The sequence below is a fragment of the Cricetulus griseus genome, chromosome 2 (genome assembly GCF_003668045.3).
Source record: "Cricetulus griseus strain 17A/GY chromosome 2, alternate assembly CriGri-PICRH-1.0, whole genome shotgun sequence".
In the NCBI taxonomy this organism is placed as follows: Eukaryota; Metazoa; Chordata; class Mammalia; order Rodentia; family Cricetidae; genus Cricetulus; species Cricetulus griseus.
In genome coordinates, this window is record NC_048595.1 from 133,796,073 (window position 1) to 133,811,010 (window position 14,938).

At 39.1% G+C, this 14,938-nt stretch overlaps 1 protein-coding gene across 1 annotated transcript; it reads right to left on the reverse strand.

The window, feature by feature from the left end:
• Positions 1-323: 323 nt before the first annotated feature.
• On the reverse strand, positions 324-14,583 carry LOC113833767 (signal-regulatory protein beta-1-like). Its single transcript, XM_027398713.1, has 3 exons — positions 14,511-14,583; positions 9,780-10,130; positions 324-691 (listed from the first exon to the last, which is right to left on the reverse strand). Exons 1-3 carry the CDS (start codon positions 14,581-14,583, stop codon positions 324-326), a joined length of 792 nt encoding a protein of 263 aa, XP_027254514.1.
• Between the last annotated feature and the right edge of the window lie 355 nt (positions 14,584-14,938).

Genomic DNA, 14,938 nt, shown 5'->3' on the forward strand with positions numbered 1-14,938 from the left:
CACAAACAACATAAAATCTCTTGGGGTAACTCTAAACAAACAAGTGAAAGAACTGTACAATAAGAACTGTGAGTCTTTAAAGAAAGAAATAAAAGAAGACACCAGAAAGGGGTATGATCTCCCATGCTCATGGTTAGGTAGGATCAACATAGTAAAAATGGCAATCTTGCCCAAAGTTGTCTACTGATTCAATGCAATCCCATCAAAACCCCAAAATAATTCTTCAAAGACCTTGAAAATAAAAAATACTCAACTTTAAGAGGAAAATCTTAAAACAACTGTGTACAATAAAGGAACTTATGGGGGCATCACCATCCCTGACTTCAAGGTAAGTACTCACCACGGACATACAACACTGTGCCTCGTCCAGACTGAAACTCCTCATCAACTATTGCTTTTCGGATCTTCACACAGTAGTAGGTACCAGCATCAGTGGGTATGACATTACTGATGCGGATAGTAAAATCCATGTTCTTCCTCTTTGAAGTATCTGTAACATTGGTGATTCTGGAGAACACCTCTCCTGGGAAACTATAGATAAGTTGCCGACCTTGCCCTGCATCCCTGTGCCACACAATGGATCCCAGAGGGAGCCAGGTTGTCGCAGTGCAGTTCAGAGTGGCTGACTCTCCTGGAGAGACAGAAACTGATATCTGAGGCTGAATCACCACCAACTCCTCCATGGCTGCTCCTGTAGGAAACAACAGTTAGTGCTCAACCTAAAGGGAACCTGCCTGCATGCATGTAATCATAGTTGCCCTCACCTGGGTGTCTATAAAATATAGCAAAAATGAGGGAATGAATCACAGAGACACTTAGAACTTGGCAATATTCTGATTGAAGTCCCAATTCTGTTTGAAAAGCTCATGCTTCTTCTATTATCCGTTTTGCTTTGTTTTCTGTACACATGGCATGAGACACTCCTTCTGTTTTAGATATGATTACTTGACTCTTTTAGACTAGTGAGATTAGAATTTAAGATTAAGTGCTTTTTATGGTTATTGTGATGTACATTTGATTACAAGATTCTCTGAGTCATGTTCCAGTGTCAAGATAGGGTTGATTAACCTATTGTAGTGATAATACCATAGATAGCTCTCAATATATAGTAATATACACCTTAATTGGGGAAATAAAGCCTCAGTTTAAGTTGTCAGTTTTTAAAATATGTATTATAATCACATTAATTGATTGATTGATTGATTGGTTAGTTTTATGTGTATGAATGCTTTGCCTGCAGGTATTTTTTTTTTTTCATCAAATGCATGCGTGGTGCTCAAGCAAGGCAGGAAGATGTGTCAGATTCCCACTTTCTGATGTTACAGATTGTTGTGAATCACCAAGTGCATGTTGGATATAAAACAGAAGAATAGAATGTGTTCTTAAATCTTAAACCATCTCTCCACACCCAGCATTATACACTTCAAGAATGATATAACATATTATTATAAAATCAGTCTTTTAACACAACAGATACATTTTATTTCATGTTCAGGTAGAAATTCTAATTTGCTGTGACAAAGTAATTAGCCTGTTGTCATAACACCCCAGTCTACAAGAGGCTCTCTTTCTTTCTTTGCACATGATGTGGTCACCTAGATATTTTGTCCCTCGGCACATCTCTTTACAAAATTGAACTCTCTTTGCTCAGTAACTTGACTCCCACAATTCTGACACGTATTTCCTCTCTTTTGCCAGCAATTTGGTGAACTGCTATGACTGAACTATATTGCCCTGTTGTATTCTACAGGAACAAGATTGGACAACATTTATATGAAACATGAAAACCCCAAAAGAAAGTATGGAAAAGTACTAAGGAAAGTCAAGAGTCTGAATAACAAAATTAGAATAGCGAGTTGAAAGAAACTGAGAAGGAACAGAATGATAGTGTGGAATTGAAAAATACAAAAATTAGAAGTGCAATGGACAGTGTCTACAGGGAATGTAGCAGATTCTCAAAAAATTGATATAAAATCTTAGAAAATGATTCAGTAACATTACTCAGTCAGAACTGCAGGACAGGGATACAATAAAGAGAAGAATTTGGTGAGATGAGTAAGATTATTGGGAAAAATGCTGTCTCATCTTCACAAATAGATCAAATAGATGAATTATAAATCCAACACACTGACCTAATTACATTTGTGATTATATCATGGAGACCCACACCAATACACACCATATCCACCTGACAAATGTTGAGTAAACAGAGAATTCTAAGAGCAGCATAGTGTGTGACTCATCACATTCTGAATCAAAATTCTATGAACACAGCTCATATCAGGAATGTCAACATGCAGAAGAAAGTGAGCTGGTGACTGCTAAAAGAAAAAAATACATTTACCATTTAAATAAAACCAAGATTCTACATATGGCAGCACAATGGGACCAACACTAGAGAGTAAACATGCTCTTTCTAGTGAAAAATCTGAGGTTATTACACTGAAATGTGCCCTGGGAGAAATGTTAATGGAATGCCTTGCATTGAAACCAAGAATGCTAAAGAATAAGCTACAGTTGTAAAAGAAAAACAGTGCTACTCCTGCCTAAGGTCCCCATCACCCCAGGATCTTTCTGGACCTACAGCTGCATAGAGTGGAACAGCCTGCATATAGTGGACCCGCCCAGACCGGAAGGACCTCTGTGAGCCTGGAAACACCTCACTCTGCCTTCCCCCTCCGCTGCCCTGACTTCTCCTGAGCCCCACTCCTGTCCAAGATCCCCATCACCCCAGGATTTCTCTAGGCCTGTGCCTGCCTAGAGTGGACCCACTCAGGCAGGAAGGACCACCCTGAGTCTGGGAATAAATCACTCTTCCCCCTCTGCTGACTTGACCTCTCCTGAGCCCTACTCCTACCCAAGGTGCCCATCACCCCATGATCTCTCTGTGCATTCATCTTCATAGGGTGGACCCACCCAGACAGGAAGGACCTTGTGACAAGAAGATAGAGAGACCCCACCTGCAACCACTGGAAGAAGAGATGGGAAGAAGGCATAATAAGAACACACTAAACAGTATGACCAATATGACACCACCAGAATCTAGGGACTCCACAACAGCAAGATATGAAAAAGCACAAAACAGAGGAAGAAGAATAGACAGACCCAAAAATCTACTTTATGAAGATGTTACAGACCTTTAAAGAGGAAACAAGAAAAATCTCTTAAAGAATTAGAAGAAATAACAAACAAAAATTCAAGAAATGAATAATAAGAGAACTTAAAGAGTCAAAAGAAAAAACAACAAACCAAGTGAAGGAAGCACTCAAAACAGTTCAAGGCATGAAAGCTGAAATACAAACAATAAAGAAAACACAGAATGATGGATGCTGGAAATACAAATGCTGCATGAATGATCAGGATCTAAGGATGTGAGTATAACCCAAAGAATACAAGAGATGGAAGAGAGAATCTCAGTTGATGAAGACCACTAGAGTATATCCAGTCATCGACCAAAGAAAATCTCAAGTCCAACAAATCTCTAACACAAAATATCCAAGAAATATGGGACACCGTGAAAAGTTTAAATCTAAGAATAATAGTTATAGAAGAAGGTGAAGAAACACAGCTCAAAGGTACAGAAAACATATTCAACAGAATCATAGAAGAAAACTTCCCCAATCTACAGAAGGATATGCCTATGAAAGGGCAAGAAGCTTACAGAATATCAAATAAACTGGACTACAAAAAGAACTCCCCTTGCCATGTAATAATCAAAACACCAAACTTACAGAATAAAGAGAAAATATTAAGAGCAGCAAAAGAAAAAGTTCAAGTAACATATGAAGGCAGAGCTATCAGAATCACACCTGACTTCTCAATGGAAAATTTGAAAGCCAGAAGGTCCTGCATAGATGTCCTACAAACACTAAGGGAACATGTATGCCAACCCAGACTACTGTACTCAGCAAAGCTTTCAATCACTATAGATGGAGAAAACACGATATTCCATGAAAAAAAAAAAACCAGATTTAAACAATATATATCTACAAAGCCAGCACTACAGAAAGTCCTAAAGGGAAAACTCCAACACAACGAAGATAAATACATTCACAAAAACATAGGTAATAGAGAATCCAACTTTACAAAACAGGAAAAGAAGCAAGAGGGTGAAATCCACAAACAATGACACCACCAACAATAAATCCAAAACAAACATGAACCAACAATCAATGGACATTAATATCCCTCAATGTCAATGGTCTTAACCTGCCTATAAAAACATACAAGTAAACAGAATGGATAAGAAGACAGAATCCATCCTTCTACTGTATATATATATATATAAAAAAAAAAACACCTCAACTTCAGAGACAAGTATTACCTAAGAGTAAAGGGTTGGGAAAAGACTTTCCAATCAAATAGATCCAAGAAACAATCTGTTGTAGCAATCCTAATAACTAACAAATTAGACTTTAAACTAAAATCAATCAAAAGAGATGAAGAAGGGCATTTCATACTCATCATAAGAAAAGTCCATCAAGATGAAGGCCCAATTCTGAACATCTATGCCCCAAATACGAAGGCATCCACATTTGTAAAAGAAATGTTACTAAAGCTCAAACCACACATAAAACCATACACACACTTATAGTAGGAGACTTCAACACCCTGCTTTCACCACTAGACAGGACCACCAGACAGAAACTTAACAAAGAAACAAAGGATCTAACAGAAGCTATGACTCAATTGGGATTAACAGGCATCTATAGAAGATTCCATCCAACACAAAAGAATATACCTTCTTCTCAGCGGCACATGGAACCTTCTCTAAAATTGACCACATACTTGGCAACATAGCAAACCTCCACAGATACAAAAAATTGAAATAATTCCCTTTATCTTATGAGACCACCATGCTTTAAGGCTTTAAAGGCAAACTGAAATACAAATTGCAGAAAACCTACAAACTCATGGAAATTGAATAACAACCAACTGCACAATTGCTGGGTCGAGGAAGAAATAAAAAAACAAATAAAAAACTTTCTAGAATATATTGAGAATGTAGACACAACATACCCAAACTTATGGGACACTCTGAAAGCAGTGCAAAGAGGAAAGTTCATATCACCAAGTGCCCACATGAAGAAACTGGAGAAAAGTCACACTACAGAATAGCCAGAATAACTGAAAGCTTTAGAACAAAAAGAATCAAACTCACCATAGAGGAGTAGATGCCAGAAATAATCAAAATGAGGGCTGAAATTAATAAAGTAGAAACTAAGAAAACATTACAAAGAATCCATGAAATAGAGTTGGTTCTTTGAGAAGATCAACAAGATAGACAAACCTCTAGCCAAACTAACCAAAAGGCAGAGAGAGAGCATGCTAATTAACAAAATCAGAAATGAATGGGGGGGATATAACAGCTGACACTGAGGAAATCCAGAGAATCATCAGGTCATATTTTGATAACCTCTACTCCACAAAATTTAAAAATCTAAAGGAAATGGATAATTTTCTGGATAGATATCACTTGCCAAAATTAAACCAAGAACATGTAAGCAGTTTAAATCAACCTATAACCCCTAATGAAATATAAGCAGTCATCAAAAGACTTCCAATTAAAAAAAGCACAGGGCAAAATGGCTTCACTGCAGAATTCTACCAGAAATGCAAACAAGAGATAATACCAGTACTCCTCAAACTGTTTCATACAAAAGAAGCAAGAGGGACATTGCTAGACTCTTTTTACAATGCTAAAATTACATTGATACCCAAGCCACACAAAGATACAACTAAAAAAGAGAACCACACCCCAATATCCCTCATGAACATCGATGCAAAAATACTCAACAAAATATTGGCAAATTGAATTCAAGAACACTTCAGTACAAATGGACCAAAGACTGAAATAAAAACCCTGTCACACTGAACATTTTAGAAAAGAAAGCAGGTGGTACACTAGAACAAAGTGGTACAGGAGACACTTTCCTGAACATAACAACAGTACCTCTGGCACTGAGATTGACAATTAATAAATGGGACCCCCTGAAATTGAGAAGCTTCTGTAAGGCAAAGGACACAGTCAACAAGACCAAATGAGAGCCCAAAGAATGGGAAAAGATATTCACCAATCCCACATCTGACAGAGGGCTGATTTCTAAAATATAAAACAAACTCAAGAAGCTAGTCACCAAAACAGCAAATTTTTCAATCAAAAAGTGGGGTACAAACCTAAATAGAGAATTCTCAATGGAGGAATCTAAAATGGCTGAAACACACATAAGAAAGTGCTCAACATCCTTAGCTATCAGGGAAATGCAAATAAAAACAACCATGAGTTTCTATCTTCTTCCTGTAAGAAAGGCTAAAATAAAAAAAAAATGACAGTTTATGCTGGATAGTATGTAGAAAGGGGAACACACCTCCACTGCTGATGGGAGTGCCAACTGGTACAGCCACTTTGGAAATCAGTATGGCAGTTCCTCAGGAAAACGGGAATCAGTCTACCATAAGATCCAACAATTCTACTCAGGCATATACCCAAAAGATGCACATTCATATAACAAGGACATATGTTCAATCATGTTCATAGCAGCATTATTTGTAATATCCAGAAAGTGGAAGCAACCCAGAAGCCCCTCAATTGAAGAATGGATGAAGAAATGACCAAGTAAAGAAATTTGGTCTCATTCATACAATGAAGTATTACTCCATCAAAAAAAATGGAATCTTGAAATTTGACAGCAAATGGAAGGAATTATTAGAAACCATCCTGAGTGAGGTAACCCAGTCACAAGAAGACAAACATGGTATATACTCGCTCATATATGGGTTTTAGACATAGAGAAAAGAATTACCAGCCAACAATCCACACCTACAGAGAAGCTAGGAAAAAAGGATTACTGTAAGAGAGATACACATGGTTCCCTGGAGAAGGGAAAAGGGACAAGATCTCCTGACCTAACTGGGCACATGGGGAGAAGGGAGAGGCATTTAGGAGAAAGTGAGAGAAGAGGGAGTGGGAGGACATGAGAGAGAAGGAAGATCCAGTAAGGGGAAGAATAGAGGATAGCAAGACAAGAGATACTTTAATAGAGGGAGCCATTATAATTTTAAAGAGAAATTTGGCTCTAGGGAAATGTACAGAGATCCACGATTTTGACCACAAATAACAAGCCAAGCAATAGTAGAGTGGCTATCTTAAATGCCCTTCTCTGATAATGAGATTGATTACTACCTTAAATGCCATCCTAGAGCCTTTATCCAGTAGCTGATGGAAGCAGAAGCAGAGACCAAAAGCTAAGCCTTGAGCAGAACTCCTGGAATCCATTTGTAGAGAGGAAAGTGGGATGAGCAAAGAGGTCAAAACCAGGTTGCAGAAACCCACAGAAACAACTTATCTGAACAAGTGGGATCTCATGTATCCTAGACTAATAGCTTGGAAACCACAATAAGAGTGATCCAAACCCCCTGAATGTGTGTGCCAGTGAGGAGGCCTCATCACTATATGGGGCCTCTGATAGTAGATCAGTACTTATTCCTAGCAAAAGAATGGACTTTGGAGTCCATTCCATATAGAGGGATACTCTATCAGCCTAGACTCTTGGGGGAGTGCCAGGCCTTGACCCAAATGGTGTGGCAGATTTTGAATATCCCCCATGGAAGGCCTCACCCTCCCTGGGGAGCAGAAAGGGGATGGGATAGGGGTCAGTTCGGGGGAGGGTGAGGGGGGTGCAGGGGTGGATTTTAGGTAGTGGGAACTGGAATTGACATTTACAACAGGCTGTTTCTAATTTAAATTTTAAAAGAAGTAAAAGAAAATTAAAGAAGAAAGAAAAGAAAAGAAATAGAAAGATTCTGCTCAACATCCTTGATCATTGAAACAACTCAGAGATACCACCTTGCACATTTCAGAATGGCTAAAATGAAAAACACCAAGACAGTTTATGCTTGAGAGGATGTGAAGAAAGGGGAACACTCTTCCACTACTGGTGAGAATGCAAACTTGTACAGCCACTTTGGAAATAAGTATGGCAGTTCCTCAGGAAAATGAGAATTGGTCTACCATAGGATCCAACAATTCCATATACACAAAAGATGCACCTTCCTACAACAAGGACATCTGTTCAACTATGATCATAGAATAATTATTTGTGGTAGCCAGCATCTGGAAGGAACTAGATGACCTCAACTGATGGATAGATAAGGAAAATTTGGTACATTTACACAATAGAGTACTACTCAGCAAAATAAATAAATAAATAAAACCCCCAAAAACACCAAATCCTGAAATTCACAGGCAAATGGGTGGAACTATATAAACCATCCTAAGTGAGGTAACCCGAGTCACAACAAAGACAAATATATTATGTACTCACTCATATATGGTTATTAGAAATGGAGCAAAGATTTCCTGCCTACAATCCACACATGCAGAGAAGCTGGAAAAAAGAGGGACCCTAAGAGTGACATACATGTACCCCCCAGAGAAGGGTAAAGATACAAAGTCTCCTGAGAAAATTGGGAGAACAAGGACAGGGGAGTATGAGTTAGGGGAATGAGAAGGGGAGTAAAGGTATGGGAAGGAGGAAATGAAGGTCCAGAAAGATTGAGTTTGGGGAAGAATAGAAGAGGGCAAGAAATGAAATACCTTAAAGAGGGAGTCATTATAGGTTTAAAGAGATATATGGCACTATGGAAACTTACAGGGATCCACAAGGATGACCCCAAGTCAGAATCTAAGCAATAGTGGAGAGTCTATCTTAAATTCCCTTCCCCTATAATGAGATTGATGACTACCATATAAGCCAACCTAGAGTCTTCATCCAGTAGCTGATGGAGGCAGACACAGAAACCCACAGCTAAACACTGAGCTGAAATCTGGAATCCAGTTGCAGAGAGGGAGGATTGATGAGCAGAGGGGCCAAGACTAGGCTAGAAGAACTCAGAGAAACAGCTGACATGAACAAGGGAGCTAATGGACCCCAGAGTGATTGGTCAGAAACCAGTATAGGTTTGTTTCATACCTGTTGAAGGAAGATGTCAGTTTGGAATTCTGGTTAATCTATGGGGCCTCTGGTAGTGGGTCAGTATTTATCCCTAGGGTACACATGGCTTTTGGGAGCCCACTCCACATAGAGGAATGCTATCTTAGTCTTGACACATGGGGGAGGGTCTAGACACTGCTCCAAATGATGACAGATTTTGAAGGTCCCCCATGGAAGGCCTCACCTCCCTTGGGGATCAGAAAGGGGATGAAATAAAGGGTTCCATGGGTACAGAGGCGGAGGGGAAGAAGAGGGACCTCGTACTTACATGTAAAGCAAGATTGTTTCTAATTCATATAAATTAATTTTGTTTTTTTTTTTAAAAAGGAGAGACACACACTCCAACTCCAAAGCACACCTAGCCATGCCCCTCTCATTTTCTGTGATGATGTGATTTCCTCTTTTGAGGGAGGAGAAACACATCTTGGTTAAAAAGCTCCTGCTTGCCTGCTTCCTGCTGTCTCCTTTGACATCTAGAGTAGAACCTAGCACAAATATGCCCTAGGGCTTTGGGCAGAAAGAGAAGATTTAGTCATGTGAAGAAGCCCACTCTGGAGGTAGTAGGCTAGGTCTGACCCTCTCATTGTTCAAGACACGCAGCAAATAGGGTCTTTATGCATCCACCTTGCTGGGACAGATTGAAAAAGTAAGAACTGCTGGACAGGTATGCTGTGAACACGAGAGTCACTTACAGCCTTTCTTCGTTTTCCTAGTTGTTCACAGACTCTTGGACATATATTGACCTGGTGGAGATATGAGGGATGGGGAGGACAATGCAGTACTCACCACGAACATACAACATTGTTCCTTGCCCAGACTGAAACACCTCGTCAACTGTTCCTTTGCAGAGCTTCACACAATAGTAGGTTCCAGCATCTGCGGCTACAACATTACTGATGTGGATGGAAAAGTCCATGTTCATCCTGTTTGAAGTATCTGTAACATTTGTGATTCTGGGGAATGACTCCCCTGAGAACCGGTAGATAATTTGCCAAGGTCGCCCTGCATACTTGTACCATACAACTGGTCCCAGAGGGAGCAGGATGTTCACAGTGCAGTTCAGAGTGGCTGACTCTCCTGGAGAGACAGAAACTGATTTCTCAGGCTGAGTCACCTTTATCTCCTGAATGCCTGCTCCTGTAGGAAACAACAGTTAGTGCTCATCCTAAAGGGAACCTGCAAGCATGGATGTGATCATGGTTGCCGTCACCTGGGTGTCTATGAATTATTGCAAAGATGAGGAAATGAATCTCAGAGCCCCTGAGGACTTGGCAGTATTCTGATTGAAGTCCCAATTCTGTTTGAAAAGCTCATGCTTCCTCTAGTATCTGTTTTGTTTTGGTTTTCTATAAACAAGGCATGAGACACTCCTTGTGTTTTAGATGTGATTACTTGACTCTTTTAGAGTAGTGAGATTTGAATTTAAAATTAAGTGCTTTTTGTGGTTAGTGTGATGTACATTTGATTACAAGATTCTCTGAGTATTGTCCCAGTGTCACAATAGGGTTGATTAACCTATTGTAGTGATAATACTATAGATAGCTCACAATATATAGTAATATACACCTTAATTAGAGAAATAAATCCTCAGTTTAAGTTAAAAGATCAGTTTTTACAATATGTATTATAATCACATTAATCAATCAATTAATTAATTAGTTTTATGCATATGGATGCTCTGCCTGCAGGTATATTTTTGCATCAAATGCATGCCTGGTGCTCAAGTAAGGCAGGAAGGTGTGTCAGATTCCTTCTTTCTGATGTTTCAGATGGTTGTGAGACACCATCTGCATGCTGGGTACAAAACACAGGTTCTCTAGAAGAATAGATCGTGCTCTCAAATCTTGAACCATCTCTTCAGACCCAGCATTATACACTTCAAGAATGATGTAATGTATTATTATAAAGTTAGTCTTTTAACACAACAGATTCAATTTATTTCATGGTTTGGAGGTTGCAAGTTCTAATTTGCTGTGACAAGGCAATTAGTGTGTTGTCTTTGTCATAGCACCCCAATCTACAAGAGGCCCTGTTTCTCTCCTTGCACATGATGTGGTCACCTGGATGTCTTGTCCTTTGTCACCTGTCTTCCCCAAATTGTACCCTCTTTGCTCAGTAACTTGACTCCCACAATTCTGACACTTCTTTCCTCTCTTTTTTTGCCAGGAATTTGGTGAACTGCTTTGACTGAACTGTATTGACCTGTATTATTCTAAAGGAACAAGTCTGTACAACATTTATATGAAACATGGAAAGATCAAAAGAAAGTATGGAAAAATACTAAGGGAAATCAAGAGTCTGGAAAACAAACTAAGAAGAGCAAATTTAGAGAAACTGGGTAGGAACAGAATGGTATTGGGGAGTGGAAAAGTATAAAACTTAGAAGTGAAATGGGCAGGGTCTACAAAGAATTTACCAAGTTCTGCAATAATGAGATCAAATAATGTAAATCGATTTAATAACATTCCTCAGTCAGCACTGTAAAGCATGGATACAATAAAGAGAAGAAATTGAAAAATTTGTTGAGAGGGGTAAGATTATTGAAAACAGTGGTGTCTCACCTTCATTAATGGATTAAATAGAAGAACTAGAAATCCAATACACTGACTTAAATTTAATTTGTGATTGTCTCAGAGACCCACACCAGTAACACCATAATCCACCTGTTAAATGAGAGTAATCAGAGAGTAATGCTGAGACCAGCATAGAGGATGACTCATCTCATTCTGCATTGAAATGCTATGAACACAGCTCACATCAGGAATGTCAACATACAGATGAAAGTGAGAGGGTGAGTGCTAAAAGAAAAATACATTTGTAATTAAAGTAAAACCAAGATTCTCCACATGGAAGTACTATCGGTCCAACACTAGGGAGTAAACATGCTCTTTCTAGTAAAAAATCTGAGGTTATTGCATTATAACATTCCCTGCAGGAAATGTTATTGGGATCCCTTGGTTGAAATAAAGAATGCCAGAGAAGAAGCTACAGTTGTAAAAGACCATACAATTCTGGATGTGCAGTGAATTTTTAAGTGTTGTAATACATGCTGAGCTTCCAACTTCCATTTAGTTGTTGGACAATGATGTCTCTAGTCAGCCACTTGTGAGGTTCTCCTTAATAGACTTAGGGAAGGGAGGCCACATACCAGGAGCTACTGAGAAGGAATCTAATGGGCTTAGACCTCAGCACTGTTAGATCTTAAACAAGTATATCTGATGTGGAATGTCAGTTTTCCTACATACCTTAAGCCAAAAGCAAAAAGAAACTTTGTGAAATTAAAACGTTGCATGTTGTGGGGATTCTTCTCTAGCCTGGTCCTGCTGCCTTGGAGACCCAAATAAACACATGGACACTAACAAACTATAGCACAGGCCAGTGGCTTGTGCTCCTTATTGGCTAGTGATGTCTTAATTATTAACCCATCTAGTAACCTAAATTTTTCTATGTGTTCTTATCTTACCACGGAAGAGTCTGGACATGTTACTGCTCTGGTGGCCTACATGGCAACTGCATCTGCCTTCATTTCCCAGAATTCTCCTCATCTCCTAGCCCTGCCTATCTCCCTGCCTCTATTGGCTACAGTGTTTTACTCATCACCAATAAGAGAAACATATATACAAAACAACACCCCCTATCACTTGCATACTGAGCTAGTAGCAGATCTTGCAAGCATGTGGATAGTTTTAGAACACTTCCTGGTTAAAAAGTGAAATTGGGGACAAATAATGAGAATTAATTATATTATGTAATCTTGCATGGCAATTTAGATTTAGGCATAGACATGTATATAAAATATATAACTAATTTTGTCAAAATTCTATAATTTGTTCCAACTGATAATCCTGAATTTATAGAGTAACTTTTTGGAACAAAAGTCCATACAGATCAAAAGACCTTATTAGCTTTTTTACTAAGGAAACATAAGTCCAGAATTGATAAAGTAGCAAGTCTTAAAGTTTCATGAAAATATTTAATATAGTGTTTGAAATCAGAATTCTAACACAAATTTTACTAAGCTCTAGGACCTATAATTTTATACAGAATCAAAACACAAAGTACAGAAACACTTGGATAGCTTTCTTTTCCAGTAGGCTTCCCTAAATTAGACACAATTGTGGTATCCATTCCTCAGCAAAATTTCTTATTAGCGTAGATGTTCCATCATAATGAGTAAAAAACTAAAACAAAATATTTTACACTTATAAAATATTTTGATAAGTTTAATTCTGTTTGGGGTGAGTTGAATCAATGACATGTTCCCAGAACCTACCTCAGCACTCACCAAGAACTAAAGCAGTGCCTGCCTGCACTTTGAGGCAAAGGACTATGTGCAAGTGAGGAATTATAACCTTCCTTTATAGGAGGAGAACACTTAAAACTAAAATAAATACCCTGACAACTGTGGAATCTGCTTTGCAGAGTGGATTTCAGAATCTCAGCTAACTCTGTTTTCATGGATGTGAGTGACTGTAGCTAATGGAAGCACCTAGAGCTTAACAGGCTTCAGCTGGTTGAGGGAGACCAGATGGAGTCTACACAGCTGTCTTGCTTGAGGGAAACACCATCCTTCTGTTCTGTTCCATGTCCAGTGTCCAGGCTGCAGCAGTTATGTATTACTAAATATAGGAAATATTTGTGACTTCAAACTATCTGGGTTGTAGAAGGTCAGACAGTCCTTCACACCCTCTTTTGTAAGTCCACACAAATCCCAGAACACTACTACAAGTGTTGTAACTTCATTATTCAACTTTTCCCAGCAAAACAACTGTAACAGGAATTGTAAGGCTATCAAGTGCTATATGGTACAGGAAATAATTGCTTCCTGCAATGAAAATAGAGCATGTTACATAACACTAAGAGTGAGGAATATAAAATATCCTTTGTCAAGGGCTATATGAACTTTCATGAGGGTGTTAATGCTAGGATGGGAACTGGTACACTTGCTGTACTCACCATTACTCTGCCCCTAGGGTCTATCTTTCTTTTGTAACTTTTTATTATTAGTTCAAATTAGGAGCAAGCTTGTGACACATGCCAATCCCTTCTCCCTCTCCCCGAACCCCTTCCCCTCACCTACCTTCACCCCATCCACCCTCCACTCCCCAAGAAGGGTAGGGACCTCGACAGGGGCTGCCCAAAATCCACCACATCAACCTGGGCCAGGCCTAGTTCCTCCCCCATGTGTCCACGCCAAGATTGCATCCCTTCACGTGGGATGGGCTCTCAAAGTCCATTCTTACACCAGGGAAAAATACTAATCCACTACCAGGGGACTCTGATGAAATATTAGAAAATTTAAATACTGTTTTTGAAGCAATATGTGGTAAGATGTTTTCAGTCACTTTTTCTAACTGATGAACTCTGAGAGCCATTCTCAGGACTCCATCTCTAGACCCTCAGACATGTTCTGACCTTCTCTCTGTGGCAGTCCATGTGTTTACATGGATTCCTTGCATTCCACTGGCAGGAGTAGACAGAGACAGAGAAATGAATGTACTTCTGGGTTATGCTTACCTGTGATTCTCATCAGTAGGGTCAGCAGCATGGCACTGTGACTGATGTGTGGCCAGGAGTCAAAGTCAAACATGGTCAGGGCTAAGGAGCTTGCTCAACCCAATGTCTGTGCTGGTGAGATCTCAGATTCTGATTACAGAGAAAAGAAGTGCTGTGCCCTATTCTGCATAAAATTGTGACTGTTTTATGATGGATTAGGAACCATACTAGTTATTTGGGGATATAGGCACAGTGCTTCAGGCATCTAAAAGAGAGGAGCTATTTATCATTCATTTTTTGAGGGACTTAGATATGCCTTGAAAAAAATTATCCTTTTCCCTTATCTGGACACTATGCTGGATCCACATCTTCTCAAAACATTTTGTCTTCTTATGTAATCAGATCATAATGAACACAGCAGGTCTATCTTCCAATTTTCACCCAAGAGT